We start from the raw sequence: 27,243 nt of genomic DNA on the forward strand, positions 1-27,243 counted from the left end.
ATCAAGGATAGCTCAACTCCACAACCCACTGCAGCTCCAGTAGGAAACATACATGTAGCTGTTATCTGCTCAAGCCAGAAATGATTGCTCATATGCAAGACATAAATCTCACATTTACATTTAGCAGACACAATGACATAAATGTTAGCTCTGGGCTGTACAGATGTTTCTGTGAGTGCTGCTGACCGTATGTGACAGTGTAGAGCGGTTTGCCGGTGACGTCCAGAGCAGTGAGAGCGGGGCTCTTGGCCTGCGTGGCCCCCCAGCGGGCCAGGGCAGCCTGCAGGGCGGGGGGCCAGTTACTAACGACTCCGAGGGGCTCCCCCTTCACCGGGATGATTTGGCGTCCCTCTGGCTTCGGGGTGTTGGGGTCCGGCTGGGGCACTGGACCGGAGGAGAGCAGAGGCAGGAGTTGATTACGAGAAGCCGACAGCATGTGACATTTATTCCTTAAAGGTTTATTAATGTTTTTATATTTATAATAATTGCATAATTGTTTTAGCCAATTCTTTCTCATGTCCATTAATAATGCATAAGTGGTGTGGGAATCAGTCCTAAGCACTTCCTCATCTTGAAGTCAGCAGGTTTCTTAGAAAGGTTTAGTCAGATGCCTGAAATATGTTAATAAATACGATGTATAAATTTTAGTTAAACCACATGAAGTCACATGAAGATTAAAACCTTAGTCTTGCAAACTATTCAAAGTCCAACTTAAAAGCTAGAGGAAGTAACGCAAGGGGGAATGCTTTTGTATAAGAGTCAAGCACGCAAAATCCAATTACAAGTTGGTATGTTGAATTTGAAAAGGAAGAAGGGGGAAATGCACACACTAATGTGCATATATGAATGAAAAGTGAGGGCTTGTTCCTCGGGTGATTTCAGTTCAACCCATTTGTTGTTGACAAAATGAATGCACACTTGTTATCTCACCTTCTACAATTTCCTCAGAGTCATCGAGGAAGAATTCGCTGAGTGGTGGTCTCTTCGGCCGTTTGAGTGTGTTCAACAGCTGCTGGATCTTAGTGGACACTCTGCTGTTGACAGGCACGCCTGCACAAACACCAAGACAACAGCCACTGTCACAAACACATGGAAACAATCAACCAAAATAACACAAGGACACACCCACACACGCAATTCTATTGTAACACAAATGCTAATGTCATATATCGCACACTCTCACACAGGCAGAAACAATGGCACTAGCAAGCAGGCGGGATCAGAATCAGCAGCAGGAAGGAGTCGAGGGAAATTGGTAGGACACAGATTGGACAATATTTAGGAAAATCTACTATATACAAGGAGGTTCTCTATGTCTAAGCCTAAGACACGAGACAAACATAGAGACAGAGAGAAAGACACCAGGCTGGAAAGCAAGCTGATTTGGGGCTCTTCAGCATCCCACCCTTTCCCCCGATTTAGTTTATATTACCTTTTCTTTTTCCTTTTTTAAATGAAAGTCAACACAGGGACAGGATTAATGGACCCAAAAGAAAGAACACAGATATCTGGGATTAGCGGCGTTCACCACACAGTGGAATGAGGATATGTTGAAGATGATTCTGGGTGAACATGGCCTGATGGTTTATTGATTTGAAAGCACTCTAATCAGCTTCGTCACTGCAATGCTGTGAACCATAGGGTCAATGCAAAACAGAGAACGTCACTCAACTGCCATGATTAGCACATGCAAATGGTTTGACCTCCCAATCTCAAGATCCATCATCAGATGACCGATATCAAATTCAACACATTTCAGGGAATAGAAAACTACTGTGATATTTTCTATGCAAATTAGAGGAAATGCTAACCCTTGTTAAAACATTCAAACCACATATAGGTATTTGTAAACATCTTTTTCTTGTGTGAGTCTACCGTCAGCAGTATCCATCATGCTGGAGCGGCTCTGTCCGCGGCTCATGCCTCTGACGGCTGGAGGCAGGTCCACCCTGGACCCCCTCTCCTGGGGAGTGGAGGATGTCACATCTGGGGGGACGCTGTTTTCTAGAGAGACAAAAGGAGGAGGTCATACATGGAAACAACAGCTAGCCGTCACTGCTATGTATCTTGTTACATTAAAGGTTTATTAATTATGTGTACCTATGCGAGTGTGGGCCAGCACATCGGCCAACACGGAAGCAACAAGTTGGGCTTGGGGTTGGGACTGGGACTGGGACTGGGACTGGGACTGGGGCTGGGGCTGGGGCTGGGGCTGGGGCTGTGGCTGGGGCTGTGGCTGGGGCTTGGGCTCTCCATGGGAGAGGGTGGAGGACGCAGACGAGGACGTGGAGGAGCTTTGTACGGAGCGGTTGATCCAGTAATCGGGGCTCTGCAGGCTCTGGGCGAGCACTGCACTGAGAGCTGCCTTTTTGCGCAGTGAGCCATCATCCTCTGATGCAGAGGATGTGTCTGATGGAAAGAGAAAATCTTGAATATTTAGATGGTTGTCTTTAAAGTATTTTACCCCAAAATATACAGCTATAATGTGGCTTGACATCTTTCTTTAAAAAGGTGGAGTCAGCTACGGAGAAGCACAGGCTGGGATACAGGCTAAAGCCACATTAAACACAAAGGATCACCGTGCAAACAAGCGCTAAGCACCATTTCATAAATAATCTCTGTTAATATTAACACGCATAAAAACTAAACACACATTGCTCAAATAAAATATGACATCCTGCACATGAAGGAAGGAGTAGATTGATTCAATTAATTGAACAGCTTAAAATCCCCAGAGTAGTGTCAACACTAGGCATAAACGTTTTAAATGTTGTGTTTATTTTTTTGTTTAAATCCTATCAGTGTGGATGTAGCCACAGGGTCTTGATCCAGAGACTACTATTCAGTGTGTGGATCTAGTTTTTACCTGGAGGTGTGCAGTTCTCTATGGGAGACTGGACAAAGGCTGAGCGTCTCTTGGTCGGCATGGGTAGCGCCATCTTCTCCTCCTTGTGTTTGGCCAGGGCTGCCTGCACAGCCTCCGTGTGGATGTCTACATAAACAGCCAAGATAACGGAGAGAGAAACAAGTGAAGTATTCAGAATCAGAGGAATAAAACATAGAGGGTTGCCACGCTTGTTAAGGCTGCTTAATTCTTGTGTTTAATGACTCTTTAAAGTATCTCTGTGTGTATGCTGTGTACCTGATCTGTAGCGGTCGTCCCTGGCCCCTCCACTGCGGTGTGCACGGTGGTGTCTGGCGGCTGAAGATGTGGAGGGGCCCGGGGCCTCTGGGCTGGGGCTGGGGTCAGCACTGTGGCCTGGGGTAAGCTGTACATCTGGCAGAGACAGATCCACATCTGCAGGACACAGCGGGTAAGTCAAACACATGTAGGGCAACATTAATAAACAAACAAACAAACATAAGGCTTCCTGCTTTACATAATGCCATAACGCTTATATGTAGGCATTAATATTATATTATGCTCTCTAAATGTAGCCTGACTACAGAGCCTCTGAGCATGAAGTGAATTAGGGACATGTACTCAACTGATGTGACTTGTACTGTTAACGCAGTACATAAAACTAGGCTAGATTCAAGCTAAATATATTTTTAGTAAACTCCTCCCAGAGTCCCGGTGCAGATGATGGTTCAGAGGGATAAGGAGGCCCAATGGGACGAGTGCCGGAGCAGGCGGTGACCTCTGGAGTTTCAAACCAGCTTTGACATTCAGGGCAAGCTGCCCATTACAAAGCAGAACCCTCTAACAACCATGGGAATGTAATTCAAGAACTAAATATAGAAATGATCCATATGAGATTTAGATTCCGGCAGTGCTTTTCAATTCTCTGTGTGCGTAATCACGTCACATGTGTCATGTGGTAGCGCAAGCCCAAACAGGCCAAGGTTAAACTAGGTTGAAAGGAAGTGAAATGTTCCTATCTTTTTAAATGAGTTTACAGTGACTCCGCGAGAAGGATTTCTTCATGCCGATGCTAATGTGGTGCATTTCTTCCTGAGGAAACACCACACCCTCATGTGAGTCAGCTGACCGAGAAAAGTGAACAGATCATCTTACCAGCGAGAACAGAGGTGACTGTAGTACAGTGAAACTCTGGTACTCCCCTACTTCTGATAGTAAAGTGTGAAGCAAAGTGTGTTGAAAGGTTAACTCATTCTGTGACTTTATTCTGGAGATGTTCTACAGCTGTGCAGATATAAGAGAAGTTGTTACTGTATGCTTTGTTATCATTGTGTAATTTGCATGTTGGCCACTAGAGGGCCACAAAAAGCCAGAAATTCTCTTTGACAACTTGGACAAAGAGAATTACAATCACACTGTATACTCAGTGAAGCTACTTTTTATTGAGCTGAAGAAGATATATATATATTTTATTTTATTGTTAGTTCCCTGTACAGATGGTGAAGAAGAATCTTTGCGTAGATGAAACATCAAGCATACTTAAGTCAAGATTTGAAGAAATTACTTTAAGTTTCCCCATGCCAGAGTGACTAGCACCAACAATGCTGGAAGAGGAGGTAACAACTCAAGTAAAGAAAGAAAGAAATAGAGAAAGGTAAGAAGTGAAATAAGGAAAAGCAAGAGCAGAAGAAGAGTTTGTCTTACTCGGCATGTGTGGGATGCAGGAGGCCATCAGCTTGGATTTCTTCTTCTCATATCCCTTCTGTGTGATGTCACCTAGAAGAGAGGACAGCGACACCACACCGTTAGGTTAGTCATAATTACCACACACACACAGATGAGCCAGATGTACACACACACACACACACACACACACACACACACACACACACACACACACACACACACACACACACACACACACACACACACACACACACACACACACACACACACACACACACACACACACACACACACACACACACACACACACACACACACACACACACACACACACACACACACACACAGGGTTGAGTCATAATAATAATCCTCTTTAAAACAAATCTACTGAACTCTAAATGTTGACGGCTCAGTCCATTTACAACGAGGTAAGGAGATAGCGCCATTGTTTGGCCTTACATTAGCCCCGGGGAATAAACATGATGAGTGTACAAAAGCCTCCTCCAGGCTACGAAACCCAAATATGATTTGAAACCCAAAGATAACCGAGCGTGGCAGGAACAATGGCAACACTGAAGGCTATCGGGAAGAAGGGATAGTTAGCAGAGCAAAAAGGAAGCCATTTCAGTGGGACTCAACAGTTTATCTCCCCCGTCCCAGTCCCCCTTCTTTTTCCCCACTGTACACCCAGCCCTTCCCCTTGGCCTTGGACTGGCCGGACTCTCACAGGCCGCTAACAAAGTTTGTCGGAGAGCAAAAGAGGCAAAGTCCGTTTAACTGGGACCCCCAAAACACACAGCGCAGCAAACAAGCATGCAGGGCACACCCTTTACAGTCCACTTACATACATACACACTCCCCTTGTACACACAAACAATCCCAGTACTGCAAACTCTCTGTTATTCCCCTCTGCCGTGTCCAGTGATAACACCGAATGCTATGTCAAGTGCAATAGTGCCAACAGACTGCTTAGCCTCAATCCCTCCTCCACACTGTGACAACTCGGAAACCCTCGTCCAGCCGACTGACAGGGGGAGGTTGTAGGGGGTGAGGTGATAAACACATGGCAGGAGGCACTGGCAGATTTGAGTGGGAAGATGTGTGTGTGTGTGTGTGTGTGTGTGTGTGTGTGTGTGTGTGTGTGTGTGTGTGTGTGTGTGTGTGTGTGTGTGTGTGTGTGTGTGTGTGTGTGTGTGTGTGTGTGTGTGTGTGTGTGTGTGTGTGTGTGTGTGTGTGTGTGTGTGTGTGTGTGTAGAGAGAAAATGAGGAGAGAGAGAGAGATCAGGGGAGACAGAGTTCAGCAGCAGATTGGAGGGAGGTGGGCTGGTTAAACCGACACAGGGTGGGGAGTCCCGAGTGTGACTCAGTTTCTGTGTGTCTTTAAGCTTTCACACACTCCGCTGTTTTGCCAGAAAAACCACTGAATTAAGAAGAAAGCTCCCCAAAGGGTTGAGTTTGTGGATTTGTATACTTTTATTCCTGATCCTTTCCCAAGCAGGGAAGTGAGGTTTCACAACACTGAGAAATCACAAGGAACGGGGGGAGAAAGAGGGAGTAGAGGGACGGAGAACAGCGGAACAAAGTCGGAGTTTAAGAGGGAGTGGGTGTGTGATTGAGTGTGGAGTGCTTTGTCTTTCTCTGCGGCGTAAGAAAGATTTGAATGGGGGGGGGGGGGGGGGGCAGTGATTTCATGCCTGGGTGCACACACTGGCCTGAAATGGACTTGTGATGAAAGACAGAGCAGTAATGTGTTACAGTCGATTCTCTTTTTGTTTGGCGCGATACCAGTGATGAGTATAACTAAGTATATTTACTTTACTTGAGTATTTTATGCATCGATATACTTCTACGCGACTCGATTTTGTAAGCCAATTGTGTCCTTTTTGCTTCAATACATTTATCTTCCAATTTAAGCTATAAGTTACTTTGCAGATTCAAAATATAAATCAAAAACGAATTATTTATGATGTTACTTAATAGTACAAGTCAAGCAACCCAGCAGTATGTACTTTTACCAACACATTAATTCATCATTATCTCGAAATGAGCCGTTTACATAATGATGTGGCCTACACTTTTGGAAATGTAAATATATTTTCATGCTTAAAATGTTGCACTTTTAATTGGGATTGATAAAAGATTTTGAGTGCTGGACTTTTTCTTGTAACAGATTATTCCTACACTTTTTGTATGGTCACTTCGTCTTAAGCGAAGGATCTGAGTGCTTCTTCCACGTCTGGACGCTACAGGCTTGTTAATGTGGAGATAAACACTCAGACAGACATGGAAGCGCAGCAATCAGCAGCAAATTGATTGTCGTGGACTGGAACGTCATTGTTGTTGGAGACTGGGTTCTGTCCAGCCCAGTGCTGGTGTCCAAGTGGTGCCCGCAGGGAGGAAGGGAGGCATGGAAAGATGGAGGGTCATTAACGCAGACAGAGCAGAGTCTGTATTAGGGTGAAGGCATAACAACGGGCGAAGACTGGCACGACCACAGCGGCTCTGTGGCTGTCAGTGGGTAGAGACAGCGAGGGTCTGCACTGAAAGAGAGCAGCTGCTTTAAGACAGAGGGAAAGCTGTGTGTTTTGAGAGCAAGAATGTGGTGTTTTGAGTGCGAGCATGAGCAAAACAGTAAAGTGACTGTGTGTGTGTGTGTGTGTGTGTGTGTGTGTGTGTGTGCGTGCGTGCGTGCGTGCATGCGTGCGTGCGTGTAATCTGAGGTCAGGGGACAGGATATGAGCGTTACCCCACCCTGTGTGCGCTGCCAAAAAATCGTCTCCATGTGCTGTCTAGAGAAAGAGGAATGTGCTGATTGGAGAACACGGTGCTAACGGCGAGGGCCAACTGGCCAGGAGAGCGAGCCCATTGGCCAAAAGCTCCCCTGAGGTGCAGGAAGCGAATGTATTGGTGTGTGTGCACAGCTGGTGCAGGTTAAGGGGTGCTACAGTACACAGAGCAACGAATGCTGACAGGAGCAGAGCTGTATCACAGGCCTTCTCTGTGAGATGTGTGTCAGTGTGTCAAACCAGGATGTGTGTTGTCGGCCATGCATATCATTGACATATTCATAAAAGTTACAGTAGAGACAGGTTTTCATGCTGTGTAGAGAGATGAGCCTCCAGAATTTGGAAAGGCGAGAAAACAAAACACCTTGCAAAGATATTACACATTCAACCACAAATCCCTGAGATGCTGATTCACACGGGACTGAAATAATCAAATAATTCCTGTGTCAGTGAAATATGGTAGATAATTGAGGTACTGGGCCATGTGCATAGGATTAAGATCAGAGACGTGGTTAGTGCTAATAGGGCTTTAGACGTATGAATGATCCAGTGACTGAGGTCATCTTTAAGCGACTGTCATAATCCTCCCTCCTGTCATCTAGGGGTTTTACAGTTCGTCTGTGTGTAAACAGGCCAATACTGAAGAGCTCATTCAAGTGAAGTCGACTTTTCCTTTAAACTGCTGCTGTTGACCTCTGACCTCAGGTCGAGTCAGACGGAGGGCTGATCCTCTCACAGCTGACACACAGGGTCACAGAGGGGATACACACACACATAAACAGCATTCCCACTTAAACCAATAATAACAGCGAGCCACGTTCTGACATGAAGGGATTTTACTGTAGAAGTTGTGCATCCCGGCATTAGTGAACCACTTTAGTTTGTAATCTGCACTGGCACATAAGAGCCTTTTGTGTTTGTGCTAGAGATGTCCCGATCTGATCACGTGAATTATTATTATTTTTTTATAAAATATTTTTTATTATTTTATTTAATGTTACAAAACAAAAATGACCATGTTCACATCTTAAAGTCATCCTGAGGCCTTAGTTTTGGTTTAAAATTACACAACATCATGTATGTGTTGCTTTTTTTGGGCTTGTTTTCATAGACCTGGTTGCTTATTTCTCTCAAATCTGGCAACAGAGTGGGCAGGGCGCAGTGTCCAATAGTAGCAGTAAGCTAACAAGAGGCTGGTGACTCGGGAGTCGGGACAGAGAAAAAATGTCAGGAGTTTGGAAGTACTATAAAATTGAAAGCCAAAGGCAGTGTAACAACCAGATGCAATGTTTGCAAGGCAGAGGTTCCGCGTGGTGGAAAGAACACCTTTTTTTTCTCTTAATGCATTGCATAAAGGTCGGATCGGGAAAAATCGGTATCGGCAGATTGTCAAAATGAAATGATCGGAAGCAAAAAAAGGTGATCGGGACATCCCTAGTTTGTGCAACAGTGTGCACTGCATTATGGTTAAAGCCATCACATACATATCATAATGTTTCTTCAAATGACAAACTCTGGTTCGAATCTAAAATGAATTACAGCTATCCTCGTCATGGTGTGATTTAAGTTTATATGCAGCTTGATGTTTGTTCTAAAAAGAGAAAACTTTGCCTTTGAAAGATTCATTTTCCAGATTTACGGAGATCGAGTAAACTGGTGCTGATTGGTCTGTAGTATTAGTCGTGCATTACACTCAGAATTGTGGCTTATGTGAAATGAATCCAAGAAAGATATGAGCAGTCCAAATGCAGGAGTACTTCAAGGCCACTTCATATCGTGATAGTCCTTTCCATGGGTTCTTTCCAAGCTGCTGATATGTTGAATCATCTGATTGACTGACTGTATCTGAATCACTTGAAATGTATTTTTCAGGGTCATTATTAACAATAGACTTAATAATTGGCCTCCTCAAACAAATGTTAAGAGTAGCACTAATGCCACATCAATGGTGAATGAATGATGAGTAATAAACACCGCGCAGTCAGAGAGCGCTGGGAATGAAATGCTCAGGGTGTGATTATAAGCACATGCTGTGTGGGGGGGGGACAATACAATGAACTCAGATAAACTGGGACAAATCCTCACCTGAAGCACCTTAAGCATTATGCAAGACTGCATTCAATGGGTAACGTTATTATGAGAGTTAGAAAGAGTTTAATTCAAGCTGCCACTATCGGCAAACAGCACTTTGCTTAGACGTCTACATAAAACTCCAACAACAAAGCCGGTGTGCTCTGCGGCAATTCCTTCATCAGAGAACCACCTGCTGCTGCTACTTTTACACAGCGACGCACCTTTTACTTAACTGATATTACTTGGCTAGTGGAAACAATTTTCAATTTACAAAATGCTCCTCTTCCTGAAAGGCCCAGTGAAGCTCTTTTAGTGCCAACGTTTTCCATCTGTTTTGTGGTCAGATCACTTCTACTTAATGAAAAACCCTCTGGCAGTTTGACAAAGTAAGAATGAAAGTGCCTTCAGTTGTATTTGAAGTTTAAAGAAAGCATCCTGGGTAGTAGATGAATATGGCAGGATGAAAACATGTTTCTGCCAGCTACCCAGGGCCCAGATGATGAAAACAGTCGGGGCTAATGTTTCCTCTGATGAAGCTTGTTCACACTCTACAAGCCAGGAGTATAGAAAAAGGAATTTAAGGTCAAGGCGTTGTCCATTGCAGTTCTCTCTGAAAAGGCAGGTGGCGTACAAAGAAAACATTTTGTGAAGAAGTAAGAAGTCAATTAGTGCTACCGCCATGTTTACATTATATATAAGGCACATTTTTGCAAATAAAATTGAAATGAAATGAAGGTTGAAAGGTTGAATACCCCGTTAACAATTTGATTCGGCTGACAACATTTTTACTTAAATGTAGATTTTAAGATTGTTGCTTTCTGAAGCCTTAAAAAACTAATTGGCAGTTTTTTCCTGAGACGTATTAAATAGTGAAAGTTAATTTCACTTCTTTCAGCAGTAAGTTATTGTGGCAGTCATTTCTGAAAAGCGAGCAGAGTAAACCTTGTTCTTAAACTTCAGCGGTGCGTCACCAAGCGTCTCAAAAGCTTGCAGAGCCTTGCACTTTACACACAATACGTTATAACGTCACTTTTGCCTTGTGCACCCTCGCGCCGGGGAGACTGCGGCGAGCACTAACCACGCTTTAGTCAGAATGATGAGCTAATAGTGGAAACGAGCAACCAGAAGAATCGGGCTGTGGTCGACATACACAGGAACTATCAGATCAAAGTCAGTCCACTGCAGAGGTACGACACTTGTGTTACGTCCATGTGATGGGGGTTGGCGCTTCATGGCTAGAAATCAGCTGATTAACCTCCGAACCAACCCATCTACACGCAGCACTAAGATCGTGTATGGACAAAAGACATTGAGTCACTTCTCTATGGAGGATGTGGCAACAGTGATATTCTCATTAAATATGGTTTGTGTCATTTTTCTGTTGATGCTGTAAACACATCAATACTTTTTGTACAGGCCACTGCCACCCCCTCACACACACACACACACAGACGTATTTATCCCCCCCACTGTTAGAGCTCTGTAATTACTGTGGGCAGATTAGCCTGGTGACATCCAGCTCTGGGAGGAAGCAACATGTAAGTTTCTTTCACCCACAATTTCCTCTTGTCTCACAGTATCAGTTCCTCTCTGCATGCACACACAGGTTACTGACAAACACATGACTGTTTAGAAACAGACACTGAGGTAAACTACCTACATTACACCGAATGTGGTGAATAAAACCTTCCTTTTACAGTGTGTGAGAGTTATCCAGCGTCAACATTTTGGGCTCTACCCTAATCTGTAATCTGAGATTACATCTAACCGAACAGATTACATAGCTCTGTCTGGACATTTTTGTGGACCTGTTAAAAGGATGGATGAAAAAAAAAATCCAAATCCGTAGGTGAGGTCATTTTTGGGCTCAAAGCCGGCGATACTGGTTTGATCTGCACAGAGACCTCTTTGTTTATCAGAGGTTTGTTTTAAAAGAGAAGCAAAAATGCAACACTGTTATAACTCAAGCTCACGAGAAATAGAAGACAAAAGAAAGCTAGTCTCCCATAGGGTCTTGGTGAGCAGATGACAGCGAGGACGGTGACACACAGAGCACAACCACAAACAGAAATACTCACACAAACAGCCACAGTATTGCACATTTACATGTAAATACAGACATAAACACAGGGGCTGAGAGAGGAACTCACGTCACCCACAGGATCTTATTTATAGAGCAGAAACCCAAAAACAACAGGCAGATTGTGTCGAGAACATAGGTAAATAGCACTCAGCAAGAAATGCAAATGAATGAGCCTGACACTAAGACCATTTATTGGCACCTGGTCGTTAGTTAAAGGAGATGTAAGAAGCTTATTTGCATAGCTCATGCTCTATAACCAAAGCAGTTAGGCAAGAAGAAATGTAGTAAATCGACAGTCTGGATTTTCATTCCCATACTCGTACTTTCAATTTGATAATCAAGCCGAAACAATTAGTCAAGACACGGAAAAATAAATGGCAACGATTCTGATCATCATTTAGGGTATTTAAATATGCTGCTTATCAATGTCCAGCGGTTCCCAACCTTTTTCAACTCAGGGCCCACTGAAGAATCACAAAATGTTTTGCGGCCCACATTCAACCATAAACAATACGGAGGCTAAATAAAGTTCTGATTGGTCAATTCAGAACATGTGACACGCTGTAAATCCAGTAGAACAGACCGCTGTCAAGGACTGTAATGACGGTTGCTAAGGAGGATCAAGAAAGAGAAAGGAAAAGAGGTTAAAATAAAATAAAATCTTAATAATGAAAATGTTTCCACAAATCATAATGTTTTGCAAATTATTTGGCGGCAAATATTGAATTTACATTTACACCCTTTAATATTTTATTTGGGCTTTTAGATGAAGACCGCACAGAGTTAATAAATATACTATATTTTGTTATATTCCATGGGATGCTCTTAACATCCCGATAGCAATGAATATCTTAAGTGCTTTGACAAAAAAATCCATAAAAAAATGTAATCTGTGGAAGCCGTAGTACTGTAAAAAGCACAACCAATCATTTTAGCCGGCCCGGCCCCGGGATGTAAGGAAGTGGCCGATTTTTTCCGGTTGTGTATTTTCAAATTCTAGCGCACTCGAGCCGGGTTCTCAAACTTACCTACCCCACCTTTAATTAAAAAAGAAAATGTAGGTAAATTGTCTCCTAACAGTAACAAAAAAAAATACAGAGAATCTATAGACTTATCTTAACTTAACTTAACTAAGTCATTCATTCCTTGTGGAACATATTAGGACTTATCTGTTTTAGGTTGGTTAAGGTAGAACAACAATCCCCAGAAAACTGAATAAGCATTCACACCCTTAGGACTATGAGAAATTCTGCGGGTACTTTTTTCTCAGTGTCAGCATCTGAATCATAATTAGTTGAAATGTGCAGTACTGCTCACTCGCTGGGTTTTTGGTTCACGTCTGGGAAAAGATTGTAATATTTTTACAAAGGCCTCTTAACTCCAGGACCAATGTTTTCCACTCCAAAAGAAGCAGGCCTACGATCCCTGTGGGACCTGGGGGTCTTGTGGGGCTTTCCGGCAGACGGGGGGGATGAAGTGATCACTGGACGGACGAAGAAATCTGCCGGCCAGCTGAGAAAAAGGGGGGGGGGGGTTGTCATCTCTCCCGACAGAATCTCCATTGAGACAGAGATACGTTTTGGGCTCGTGGAGCCAGCAGGTGTTGACAGTTAACTGAGTTAGTTATCCTTCATCACTTTAATAGTTCTTTAATGGTGGAAAAATGTACGCAAAACCAGACGCATAAGGTTTTTCAATTATTCCAGTCACAAAATGAAAGTGCTTGATTAGGCTAGGAAGGAGTATGTTTAATTCAAATGTTGAAGCTAAAAGATTATAGATTCAAAGGGGGCACTATGAATATTAGGGATCAGGAGGTTATCAAAAATAAGTACAAGTCATTTTTCTGAAGAATACCTGATAAGAAGAGGTAGTGACGGTCCCGGTTGATTCCACACTACCATTCAGTACAGTTCAAAGTACTTCAGGAAAGAGACAACTAGTTCTTCTCTTCCTTATCAGAAACTATGACATATGCTGATATCAGAAGGCTGTTTGTGGTATTTAATCATTTGTAGTATAACGATGAGTAATTATTTGGCATTCTGAATCATGTCTATGTGTTTCTTCTCTAGCTTGGTGTGGCAGCTCCTTGAGGCATATTCTTGTAGAAAAGCTCAATAATTCAAAAGAGAAGAATAAGCACACTGAGATATGCGTGTTAGCAGAGATCGGTACAAATCTATTTTTGTCTTCCGGCGACGAAAGAGGTGTAACACCTGTGTTTTCTAATAACAGAAGGTAATGACTTTAGGGAGTGAACAGCACAGAGGATGTTGAAAAGGTGTGACCATTATTAAAAACTGAAAATGAAACCATGTGGCGTTGGTACGACCGCAGCACGTGGGGTTTATAGGAGACTAGAGCGAAACATTTTAAAACGAAGCAACGCACAGTGTACATGATACACATCACGTCATGTTAGGTCATGTAAGCTGAGGAAAAGGGCTTTCTCCTCACATTCAAGGACCTTCATAGTTGTAAAGGACACACATTCAAATTCACAAGCACAAACATAAGTTGGCCGGTTTTACATTCCCTCCTCCCTGACTCAAAGACCAAATCATTTCTTCAGATCAGACTTTCCTGTCGGGGTAAAACCACTTCAGCTCGATTGTGTTGGCTCTACTGGGCTCAACATAAAAAGATTATTCCCACTACGGTTTTAAAGAAACATGTATCAATCAGACTGGAGAGTCAGCATCCTGAAGTTGTTTTTGCCAAAGAAATCAAACTAATGCTCCTTCCAAGCTTTTAAAGCATTCATATTCAGTTTGAGTGCAGAGTGGGTATTGCCCTACTTCCTCCATTACTTCTATTACCCAGAGCATTTTATATTGGCAGAGACGGCACTCTTGGGCAAGCTGAGAGAGAAGTTCTGAGCTGGGCAACGTTACAGCGTGAGGAAGCCAAAAGCACTCAGACCAAAAAGTCGAGAAAACAATTCTTTATTTTTTCTTACAAAAGCCAAATCACTGATTTCTCAACTTAAATTCCATCAAAAGATGACACTTGTCTCTTATCTGAGCTTCTGTTAATCTACAGTATTTGCCTGAAGACAATAAGAGTTGTATAATCTTGCTGGTTAAACTCAATCTGCTTTAAAAACTCATAGCACATTACTTCAAAGAGATAAGATTGGTGAACGACTGTAGATGTTTTATTGCTGAGTCACAAACTGACGTCAGACAGCCACATGTGGGTTGTGTGTTAGTAACAGTTAAAGGTTAATGTAGTTTATTCTCCAGTCAAGCTGCCTTTAAGCACACTGTAACAGCACTGTGCCGTTTACTAACAGGCGTTTCAGTTGAGGTGAGATCAAGTCTCATGTTGATATCTGGCCAGATTATCTAGCTACTAACTGCCACTGTCCTGGATAACCAACCAGCTAATGCACAAAATGCTAAACTAAATTATATTGACATGGGGCTATCACACCAGTGTGTGCATTATTAATAACCAATTTTCATAGGAGACATTTTGCCTTGTCATAGAGGTTGAAGCACAGGTGTATTAATGTGATTAATAACACCTGTGCTCTAGTGGCTGCATTTCATTTACAGTCAATCAGCTCCAGGTGTCACTGAGGCACATAATAAAACTGAGTCATTGTTAATGTAACACCTGGGTTTTATGCTAAATGTCCGCTGTCTAAAAAAGGTCTGCAAGTTGCCAAAAAAGCCAGTAAGAACATCTACAAATATATTTGTTTATATGTAAAAAAATCATTCAACCTTCTTGAAATATAACATTCAAGATTGAATAATGTGTTGCTATCTTAAAATGAAGAAATGTTGGTATTCTTTATATTGGCTGACTGTCAATCATGGCTCACTGGGACACTTGAATTAAGCAGTCATCATTATCAGTAACACCTGTGTTGTTATACTATGACAAACTGCACTGAAAGAGGCCTGTTCTGCTGTATAAACTGATTTGTGAGTAGTTTCGTGGCTTCTCCTCCAGCTCATTTATTCCAAATATAAGGGCAGTGAAACCAGGTCAGTAGGTTGACTGATTTAATTTCAACCTCTGTAAGGAACAATAACAGTCCTCTAAAGAAAAGCATCCTTGCCTGAATTCTGCATGATACACCGGGTTGTAAGAAGTGTGTACGGAGCGGTGAAAGTGAGCCAGAGGTATCCAGTGTCACTGCTGTGATGTTGTAGTTAAGACATTCTCACAGGAGTCAGGAGTGAGGGGGCTGCCTGACCTGAGGTTCACTGACACTGGTACATCAATTGAAGCGTCATCTGGAGCCCAAAAAACTCATCCCAACCCGTAGCGTTTGAACTGTGCTTGGCTTTGTAACATCCTCCCATCTCTAGAAGACAAATGTACCAATAATATGCTCCCTGACTCTGCCTTATTGCTTTTGGATTGTGAGTTAAAAGAGGACATTAGTGTGGAAGGAGAAGCGTTAACCAGGCAGTGGATTTTATTTAATCAATATTATGAGCTCATAAGGTGGCTGGAGTAGCCTTAAGAATCACTCTCATCCCGAGGTGTTGAGCGGCCTTATTGCCTACGCTCCCCTCTGCGGACAGTTCATGGTCCTGACCACCCACCACCCACTGCTCACAGTCATGACACCGCCTGTCATCACGCTGGGAATCCATCGACGCGCTGTGAATGTGTGGGGATGTTCAACAAGGGGCCACACTAGAGGAATGTGTCAAATAAAAAGCAATGAGGGGAGAATAGGCTGTATTAATGCCTGTAGATCTCTACATACAAGAACCTTTGTGTCAGCAGAAACATTTCCATTCACATTGAAGTGCAAGGTCAGACGGCCGTAGTGGTGAGGTGAGTGCTACTCAATGGTACACAGATAGGTAGGGGGTTAGATGACAGTGCAGTGACTAAGGAAGAGATGACAGACTTGACAGCGCAGCAATGAAACCTGGTTTGATCCTGACACAGCTTAAAAGTCTTAAAGGTCCCCTATTATACTGTTTTTCATCAATATATTATAGGTCTCAGATATATAAAAAACACGTCTCTGAAGTGTTTGACTCGAAATATCAAACAGATCACCCATTCTAGCCATGTCTCATACGCCTCTGTTTTAGCCCTGTTTCAAAAGTGCTGATTCTGGGTCTGTTACTTTAGATGAAAATAATGAGTCACTCCCCACGCCCCTCTGAGGTTATAAGAACACAATGGTGCTCTAGGAGGAGATTCAGGTGATGGGGGGGGGGGTTAATGGTTACACAAGCCAAAAAATCATTATGACATCATAAAGTGGCCAAAATCTGATCAGCTCATTTTCAGACAGGTTTTATATAAATGGATCAGGACAAAAAGAGAGAGAATCTTTTTTCCTGAAACTTTCAGAATCTCTTTACGCAGAGGGGATACATGTTTATGAATAAAAGACATGGATAAGTGGATTTTGCATAATAGGTGACCTTTAATATTTACTAATGTAGGTAGATGTTAAAGAACTACCTGAAAATCACAATTACAAACTATCAACAAACACCTGCCTCTCTTAGTATGGACATTTGCAGAGCCGGGCTTGACTTTCTAAATAGATGATACCACATATTTTCTTTGCTATTTCACAATACTATCTACAGGCCATATAGTGTAGAACAGTTTAGTTGGATAATCTTAAGATATAGCTTTAGTGCTTATTTGTTCACAATAACAGCCGACTCACTGCGTGTCGTCACTGGAGAATGACACTAAGCTGCTGTAGGATGAGGGCCTCCCACTGACAGCAGTGTGAGAAATACTGTGATGACATGCTGTCACTACTCACACTGACATGTGGCTTATCTTCCACAAACCATCTAATGAGTCCAATTCACTGTAGCATTGTAACATCTAGTGCACTGATACAAATAGTTAAAGCAACACATATCAGGGTTTAACCGCAAACAACTTCAAACAAAAAAAGGAAATCTCCAGGAAACGACACTAAAGAGTGCAAAAGTATTAACCCTAATGCTTCCATTAAAGACCATGACTGTACAAATGCATTACATACAACAGTGCATGTGAACTATCGACTGTTGAAAGATTAAGAGGTTGAAGCCCCACCAAGCCAATGTGTGTTCACAGCCTTTGTTTTACCTCTTTCTCTGAGGAGTTGAATTGAAGGGGTCCATGACTACAGGCCAAGCTGCAGCACAATGTGCTCTGAGGGGCCAAGAGGGGAGATACACATCGGCCTGTAGAGGGGCTTCCTGAGGACTTCTACTCACTGGTATATTCCGATAACCCTTTGGCACCGCACGAGAATTAATAGAGACCTAATCAAATGGAAGGCATGACTCCAAAAACATAATACACCAACCCAACGAGTCACTGACAAAGAAAGCAGGTGACCTTTTGGAAACTTTCATTGTACATATAGAGCAGGACTGCTGTGCCCCTGAGCTGTGGTTTCCCATCAGCCCTTCCTGTGACGCAGGCCTGCCATTTCATATATAGAAACTGACCAGTTGCCGAGAAAATACCCTGTGCTCCACACACCCTCTTCAAAAGGCTGTAATGATCAGCTGTGGTCCATCAGCTGAAGGGAGAGTGAGGGTCAGAGACAATGAGAGAGACAGGGTCTGTGAATGACATGGGAAACAACAAAGAGCTGCTTTATGGTCAGAGCTACGGTCATTTCAAGAGTAAGTACCTGATCATAGTTACCAAAATCATCCCTTTTTGCATTAAAAAATGACGTGGAAGCAAGATTTTTTTATCCATTGTTAATATAAATGTATACAAAACGATATCTTTCAAATATCAGAAATACCTCAAGCCTCCAAGTCTTAAGGCAGTCTAAGACGCATTATGTTGACAGGTACATGTCTGAACTGCTCAACAACATTAAAGACATTATCAGTCGAACTTTCCTGTAAAGATGCTTGTTGGCTAGTTTTTCCAGTGTGCCAAGGCGCAGTATTAACTCTGATTAAGTACTTGATAATGAAGTTAAATCAATAGTTGCCTGTAAGACGGGAAATCACTCTAAAAGCATCGTTTATTCACCAATCATTTTGAAGTATGCACAATTTGTAGGTTGCATAAAACCCCAAAAATGTACTGGTATGATGCTTTAACAATTAGCATACCTATAGCATCTTTCTCCATGGGTCAGACAGCAGGCTGAGAAGGGCAGCTCTCAACAGGCTGCAGTATTTCACACACCACCCATGGGCATAACAGTGACCCACATGTAGCAGCCAGCCAGCTAGTTGGTTGGATGGAAGTATTTGCTCCTGGCTGATATAAACAAAATTAGGACTGACTCTTGGACTTTTAGAGGGTGGCCTCCGATGCAATAATGGGGGAGCTTTTGTGTCAAAGAGATGCTTGTTTTCTCCTCCTCAGGCATGAAAGCAAATGTGTCTTGCCAGCCAGGTCTATTTATATTCACAAGAGCATTCTTCAGCATTAGCCCAGTCACATGGCTCGCCGGCCAGTGGATATAGCCTGGCGATACATCGGAGGGGCAGCATCAGCTCCGACTGAGTCTGACAACAGCAAGAGACACAACAAGGCTATATTTTTGTGTTGCAATCAGTCAGTTCATTGTTCAGCCAACAAGCTATAAATCATCGTGAGAATCAGTGAGCTTAATGGTGTGACACAGCCCGACTGAATGACCGCAGGCTCAAAAAGCCACATGGATTGTGCAATGCAACTTCAGAACGTTCAAAATGTGGCGTCAGTCCCATTGAGATTACAGGTTGTTCAACAGAGCGGGGGATTAAGGAAGATGGGAGTTGTACAGACTGGGAGAAAGGGGTCTGATGTACCAAACTTCTGAGTCACAGTTTGCTTTCAAATCAGTTAACAGCCCGGGGAGGCAGGAGGTTAAAACAGGTTCTCTCACTTCGAGGTGGATGGATGTGCCCCGAAGGAGGACGCGCCTTATTGCAGTGACTCAGATTTACAACAGGCAGGAAACAGGCCTGGATACTGATGGGTTTTTGCTTAAGAACATAATGACATTTAAAATGATTTGTTTGGTTTAGAAAATGTAAGAAGAAGTCTATTAAAACCGAGAAAGTAAAAATAACTCCATATTTGAATACCTGAAACTGCATTTCCTGCCATTTTTGGATTAACAATATTATAAGGATATATCGTTTATCAGAATAGTTATCGATTATTTTTCTGAATGGCAACTAATCGATTAGTCAACTAATCGTTGCAGCTGTAGTTTATTGTGATGTGATGGTTCACTTCTATTTGTAAACTGTAGGAAAATTCTCCATTAACTTGCCCACCTCCAGAGGAAGGTCAGATCACAAGGTCAGCAGCATTTCAGAGTCCTGCTCAAGGGCACTTCAGAAGAGAGGATGCTTCAAGCAAGGCCCGTTATGACACTACAGACACTGTTCCATTATTTCATAACTTACATGAGTCAACTTTAATAACAGAGTAACACTGAGGATGAGTCCTCACGCTGGGGGCAAATATTGTGACAATATGATGACGTTGTTTTATTGTTGACAAAATGCAGTCATCTGTCTTGCATGGGAATTGTGATAGTGTTGTTTTGTCAGATGTACTGGAATACATAACACTTAAATAACAATGTGAATGTTTTTTATGGACTATTAATCAACTACCATTGTTGACATATCGCCCAGCCCTACCTGACATCAAATGTGATCTTGCTCAACAAGTCGAGCATCTTCTACATGTGCAGGTCTGTAGGTTTGATGAGTGGGACGTCAAAACCTCCTGCATTAATTCAAAAGGTTGTCTTTCTTTCCCGATGCATGCCTCAAATTCTACCTGGGTAGTGTAAAGAAGTCAAGCACACAAACAACAACACACACCTCCACCCTTACGTGAGGAAGTCCTGATATTTAATGAGAGCGTGTGAATAATTCAGCCTACTACAGTACAGGTCTGGAAGAGGAAACAGGACTTCAGCCATCATTAACTATTCACAGTAAAACAGTATTATGACACACACACACAATTGTGCGTGCAAACATACTATGTGACACACAAACACGCATAGAGACCTTTGCCAAGAGTACCCAACCATCTGCTCGGACCGGAGGCCTTGGCTCCGCAGCTACGAGGAAGATGATCTGTGCATTTTAGATTCTGACCTATTGAGCACGAAACAGAAGCATATACTACCCAGATATCTAACAAGAGAAATACAATACATATGAAAAGCTATTAGACTCTAGTGCAGGCCTATTCAACTGGCGGCCCGCGGGCCGGATGCGGCCCAGAACCAACTCCCGAGTGGCCCAGACTCCCGTAGCCAAATTCCTACACTAGTACAGACCATGAACGCAACACTCCGCCTTGCATAGAAACAACGAAACCACAACGCAGCACGTTTTTTGAAAGTGCATCTTGTGGTGCTAGTAACGGTGGTCCTATGATAGCAACTCTAAAACATGTCTCTCTCAACTCTGAAGCGGAAACAGAGACAAAACGGTCATTGATCTTGTGGAGCAGATCCAAGTCAAGCTGGACCTTTTCGCGACCGACTTGAGCACGGGTCGGATGCTGCATTTTCCGACGCTCCCCGAACACATCACCTCTCCGGCACAAATCACGGATGTGATGACAGATTTCATTGCGAGGTTGAAAGAGAACTTTGCCGGTCGATTGGATGGACTTGCTCTGCCCACAGAGGTGATGATGGGCTTTGCCAGAAACCCCTTCACTGTTGCAATAGAGGGGGACGTATCAACCAGAGCAAAGGAAGTGGTCCCCTCCCCTGCATGGACAAGGGGAAATATACACTGGAACTTATTGACATGCAGCGCACTAACGGGCCAGCGAAGTTTTGGAGCGATGTCAAAAAACAGCAAACATTCCCTAACGTTCAGAAAGTAGCGATCTGTGTGCTCAGTATGTTTGGATCAACATACACATGTGAATCAAGCTTTTCACACATGACTCAATCAAAAGTAGCACTCGCTGCTCCCTGACTGACAGCACAAGGTCCAATGTCTTAGGATTGCATTGACATCCTATGAGCCAAAAATCACTGCTCTTGTTCAAAAGTAAAAATGTCCCTTCTCCCATTGAGAAAGTCAGCGATGACAAATCACAAATGAGGTGATAGTGAGCACCTAGTTTACTATAGTAGGCGTGTAGTGTAGTATTCATTCATATAGTTACCCGTATCCCTTGTTATGGGTTTGTGCACTGAAGGGTTTGACGGTTCTTTCTGTATTCATTTAAATGCACTTTGTAATGTGTCTGGGTCAAATGCTCTTTAGCTGTTTTTTTTGTATGTGAGGACATTCATTAAGACTGCTTTATTGTATTCAGTAAATGCACTTCGTGATGTGCCTGGTTAAAAGAAAATAACCTGAATATTTGACTTCTAAAGCAAACAAATGTAATGCTACAAATGTGCACTTTTTTCAGATTCTGTTAAATGAATGCTAATTTGTTTTGTTTTTATGCACTTTTTGACGTACCTTTGTTAGATGAACAATGAATACAAATTGCATGTTTTTCATCGCAGTAATATGTGTTGGTTTAAAATGTGTCACTACCCGCCTTTTACAGGCCGCTGAATGTCTGGCCCAGCTGAATTTTGATATATAAAATCTGGCCCAACTGAATGTGTAATTGAATAGCCCTGCTCTAGTGAGAAATGATGGTGGAAGGTTTAAAGGTTTACAATCCATCTTCACAAAAATGATATTGTTACAGAACGCTGACGTATGATGGCCCACAGTTGCTGCTATGTCGCACATGATAGCATTGTGTTGCATAAGAATCACTATAGATTCACAGTATGAAGACGTCATTGCGATGTTCCCAATTTGCTTTGGCTGAGGAGGATATATAATGCATTTTATCGTCCCCTGTTTCAAGACTGTTAATTGTCCAGTGAAGTAAAACCTTTTTGCTCTAAATGGTGTTTAAAAATTCTAATTATTATTAGCATACTGATGGGATGAAGCTGGGATCATTTTGAACATATTGCCTAATCGTATTTGCAGTGCTGTAACATTTGGTAAAGGTGTTACCAAAGCACGCTGCGTCGGGCCTGAGGGAGTAAAAAGCTGTGAAACTGGATAGAGATTTCAGATTCACAATCAGTGTGTAAAGCACTAATTCCTCTTTTGGTGAGTGCAGACCTCCACCTTGTAAACAAGAGCTCTGCATCACATGAGTCTGAGTTTGAGGAAGTCTATCACACGTCTCTGATTTGACTCAAAATAAGCACTTTTCCTGACTTTTAACAAAAACAACAGTTTGCTGAGTATCTTGTTCAAACATAGCACAGAGAGTACTGATCCCTTTCCACAGCGATCAGGAGGAGAGTCTTACACAAGGATCCATCAGGCTTTGCCCTACACGCTGTCACTGATGGCTGGGGTCAAGAAGATGGACGGCTGATATAGACCTGGTCCATATCAGTGCTGTCATCCCTGTTGAGGGCCCCTCAATCTCATGTGAAAACAGAGCCTGCTTCGGCTGCATCTGAATGCTGGATGGATGCTTAACTGTATGATTGGCCTTGAGAGGAAGCAACTGGCAATCATCTGAGCTCTCAGTCTGCACATACTGAGTGATCGCACATAAACACAGTAGAGCATGTAAAGTAAAAGCCAGACTAAAAAGATCTGTCTTAAAGTTTCTTTTTTTTAAGTCCACAGAGGTTTAGTCCCTCAGATACTCTTTCAAAGCCTGGGATCAAAATGACTAAATCATTAATTAAACAGTAGTATTGGGTCAGTACTCGGTATTGGTCGATACTAGGATCCAAGGCATCAGTATAGGTCTGAAAAAGTCAGGTGAGTGCACCCTTTTCAAAACTTAAGACAGGGAAGTTATGCAAATAATTTCCATTTGTATTTCAATGTCAAAAATGCCACTTTGGCCTGGAACCCCAGCTACTAACTCACGGGTGAAGACAGAATCCTTGTGGAATTTTGGTTTGTTTAACAACTTCTGTACAAAGTACTTGACAGGCGGCGGGGGATGACAGCCAGGTAGGCCAGTTCCTGGGAAGAAGCAGACATGACCTCGTACCCCCGGCTCAGCTGAGAGATGGACCCCTCCCCTAAGCAGTGCACACAACACGTCATCTTCTCAAGTGCAACCAGTCAACAGCCCCTCCCTGCTCTTCCTATGCAGGCAGCTCATTCCAACGTGCACACAAAGGCAGGGTTCAGCTGAATGGCCTAAATTGCAGCAGAACTCCTGGTCTCGGCGGCTCAGACCCGCTGAATGGTCCTCATTGTGTCCCACGGTCACAGGGGGCTACAAGAACCGGGCTGATTTTTAAGAGGCCATTTATCAGGCCTGTTTTCTTATCCGAGCAACGCAGGAACAGGCATTTTCACTTCAGAGGAATGCTTGTTATGGACTAAAGAAAAACAGCCTAGAAAGTGATGACATGCCGCAAGCATCCAGTCATGAAGGAGCTAGCTACGTGAGATCCACCAGCTATGTTCCCAGCTAACCAATATGTGGAAGACAATGAGTAAACATGGCCGCCAGGATCATTTGAATATGATTTTTTTTTGTGCAAGTTTAAAGCCTCACAACAAGCATGTTACTCACAAGCACGTGAGTGCACAAACAAGGAAGAGACATCAGAACAGTTCTTGTTCAAAGTATTACCACAGGAAAGTGACCAGAAATAAAGGTGATTTTTTTTTCACTGTAATCCATCACCACCACATGTCATATATTTCCTTAGAAAATTAATTGAGACATTTCTCATTTAAAAAAGGTTCCCTATTATACTGTTTTTCATCAATATATAATAGGTCTCAGATATATACTAAACATGTCTCTGGAGTGTTTGGCTCCAAACACCAAACAGATCATGCATTGTTGCATCCCATAAACCCCTCTGTCTCAGCCCTGTTTCCAAAGTTCTGATTCTCTGTCTGTTACTTTAGATGAAAATAAGGAGCCCCTCCCCACGCCCCTCTGAGAGATATTTGGTTAAAAGAACACAATGGTGCTCTAGGAGGAGATTCAGGTGATAAGGTACGGGGGGGGTTACCTTGGTTGGTGATTGGCTACTGGTTACAAGCCAAAAAATCAGTATGACATCATAAAGTGGCCAAAAGCTCATTTTCAGACAGGTTTTTATATAAATGGATCAGGACAAAAGGAGAGAGAATCTTTTTTCCTGAAACTTTCAGAATCTCTTTACACAGAGGGGACACATGTTTATGTATAGAAGACATGGAGAAGTGGATTTTGCATACTAGGTGACCTTTAAAAAAAATCTGAAAGAAATGTATTTTTCTGGCTAATTCAGCATATAAATATCTGAAATCTTAAAAGAAGATGACTCCATCCCAGTGAAGCAAAGTCATATTGCTTTAGAACAGTCCTAATCATTGATTTATAACATTGGCCATAATATGCCGAAAAAATGCTGAAGGGGATAGTTACCAGAGTATAAATTATTTATAAAAAAAATGGCAAAATCTCAGCAAACATATTTCTTTCTAGGCCAACACAATAGACAACACATTAACCTTAGAGGTCAGTCTGCTCTTGGCATACCATCAGATTCACAAATATATCAACCTACTTTCAACACTGGCTGATACGAGCTCTTATAATGTGTCAACAGTCCCACTCCATATAGATTAACAGTAATTAGGTTGTTAATGAGTTCTTCTTTATTGGAATATGAAGTAATATAAGTGTCACGTGCATACAAACTATATTGCCAAGGTGATTTTATAGGGGTATAAATTTATTTTATCACAATACAATATTCATATTGATTGTTTTGGAACGATGGGGTATATGCTAATATCGCAATACGTTTGTATTACTAGAGCGACTGAAATGGTTGACCTGCATCTGTATTAAGAGTAGTCATAACAAATACAGGTAATCAGTGTCAGTCAATATCACACCACCTAGAATCTCAGCATGGATAGATAGAGTGGTCACTGCCCACAATGGACGACAGAGTCAGTCACCTCAGCTGGAGAACGTCTCCCAGGTGCGTGAGGCAGGACAAGGGGGGGACTTTCACTGGGATGTGACAGTGTGTGACAGTGTGTTTCAATGTGTGTGGAGAGGACAGGAGCTAACAGCTGCTCTGGGGGAGGGGGTGATTTGTACTTTGCTTTTGGATGAATAAATGGTGGAGATATTAGTGAAATACAATCAATGAAATATTTACAAATCTATCACCCACCTACATTTACAACAGTTAAGGTGTAACGATACCAATCGATTAGGATCAATACAATGTTCAAGGATCAAATATCATTAATGCAAATAAAAACAGTGATACATATCATTGGCTTTCAGATACACTATTATTATTATTTTTCAATAGCACGTCTGCATCAACATTTCTGTATTAGCGCACCTACTTCCTAACATTTAAACAGTTCCAAACATGAGAATGTGGCACTTTAAAGTGAACTAGAGAAGGTATATTTGTATTATTATACAAAGAATAGCTATGTAAAATAGGCACATGATATCATTGCATACACCTGAATTGTATAAACTTTCTGACACCAGTATATGGTTGTCCTGAGAATCAAGATAATGTTGTATTTTCATAGAACTAGTGATGAGTAGGACACACATAGCATTCACCTGACACAGATCTCACAACATTTCACCACAAGATTGTGGGTAGTGAAACCCTTGATGAGCAAGGCACACAGTTAAACCTATAATTGCAGTAATAGCAGGTTTACACAGGTGGTAGGCTCTGTATGTGCATCTTGTTGGTCACTGAGGTCATACACTACGTTTGTTAATTACTAACACTAATGTGTAAGTCTGTGTCTTCCTATGACACAGGAGGATGACTGTAGGCCGTGTCATTACATGTCAACGCTAGTCACAGTGACTCACAGTTTTACTGCTTTTTTCAGCTGAAACCTGAACGCAGATGGCAAGAAGAAGCACAGGGCGACCTAATGATGTGAAGCCATGTGGGAACAGAAAAATCAAATTCCTACCATATGAAGAAGTATAACTAAAGATGAGAGGGTCAAGCTCTGATAGCCAGACCATACCTCTGGCCACCCTAGTCAGACACACACACACACACACACACACACACACACACACACACACACACACACACACACACACACACACACACACACACACACACACACACACACACACACACACACACACACACACACACACACACACACGGCTTTGACATTCAATCACACAGCAAAATGATGAGACATGACAATTGAAAATATCTTTGAATCGACAGCTTAGCTCTATGTTGACCACTATACGGGTTGAGATAGCAGGCACGAGGAAAAATGGATGGAGCCTTTCTCTTCCCTCTCGTGCTGCTTGTCAAGAACTGCTAGCTCGCGTGTCCACATCCTTCATTAGCACAAATAAGCTAGCTCCAGTGAGCCCTCATTCAATGTGTTATACACGGAAAGTGGAACAAAAGACTGGAAAATTACCCGTTTAATCGATGCTGGTAAGCCCAGACACCTTAGAAACACAGCTAGCTTGTAATAATGCTAAAGGATCCCCCCACCCTGCTTTACCTTCAGACAGCTCCAGGTCCAACTCCGCCAGCTGGTCCCGAGCCTCTTTCGGCAGGGCGGACACATTCACGCTGCGGTCCGCCATCATTCCGCCGATAAACACACAGAGTGCAGTGCAGTGAAAGAGGAAGGTAAAGTGTAGAAAAATTAAAAATATAAAACGCCCTCCCTCAAGACACAAAACAAGCCTCAGAGTGGGAGAGACAGTCCATCCGTGCGGCTGGCCCCTCCGCCATAATGGGAAAAACTCACTGACGGCAGCGAGCCGCTGTCACG

General features: G+C 42.6%; 1 protein-coding gene across 1 annotated transcript in view; it reads right to left on the reverse strand.

Annotated features, from left to right (window-relative positions):
- Positions 1 to 27,243, reverse strand: part of dip2ba (disco-interacting protein 2 homolog Ba) — a 44,226-nt gene extending 16,983 nt beyond the window's left edge. Inside the window, exons 1-8 of the mRNA XM_079678081.1 lie at positions 26,968 to 27,243; positions 4,568 to 4,639; positions 3,143 to 3,298; positions 2,867 to 2,992; positions 2,101 to 2,409; positions 1,876 to 2,004; positions 931 to 1,050; positions 187 to 384 (exon numbers count right to left, since the gene is read on the reverse strand). Coding sequence (XP_079534207.1) covers positions 187 to 384; positions 931 to 1,050; positions 1,876 to 2,004; positions 2,101 to 2,409; positions 2,867 to 2,992; positions 3,143 to 3,298; positions 4,568 to 4,639; positions 26,968 to 27,055 — 1,198 coding nt within the window. The 5' untranslated portion in view covers positions 27,056 to 27,243. The remainder of the gene's footprint in view (positions 1 to 186; positions 385 to 930; positions 1,051 to 1,875; positions 2,005 to 2,100; positions 2,410 to 2,866; positions 2,993 to 3,142; positions 3,299 to 4,567; positions 4,640 to 26,967) is intronic.

This window comes from Notothenia rossii (genome assembly GCF_949606895.1).
Source record: "Notothenia rossii genome assembly, chromosome: 4".
NCBI classification, from domain to species: Eukaryota; Metazoa; Chordata; class Actinopteri; order Perciformes; family Nototheniidae; genus Notothenia; species Notothenia rossii.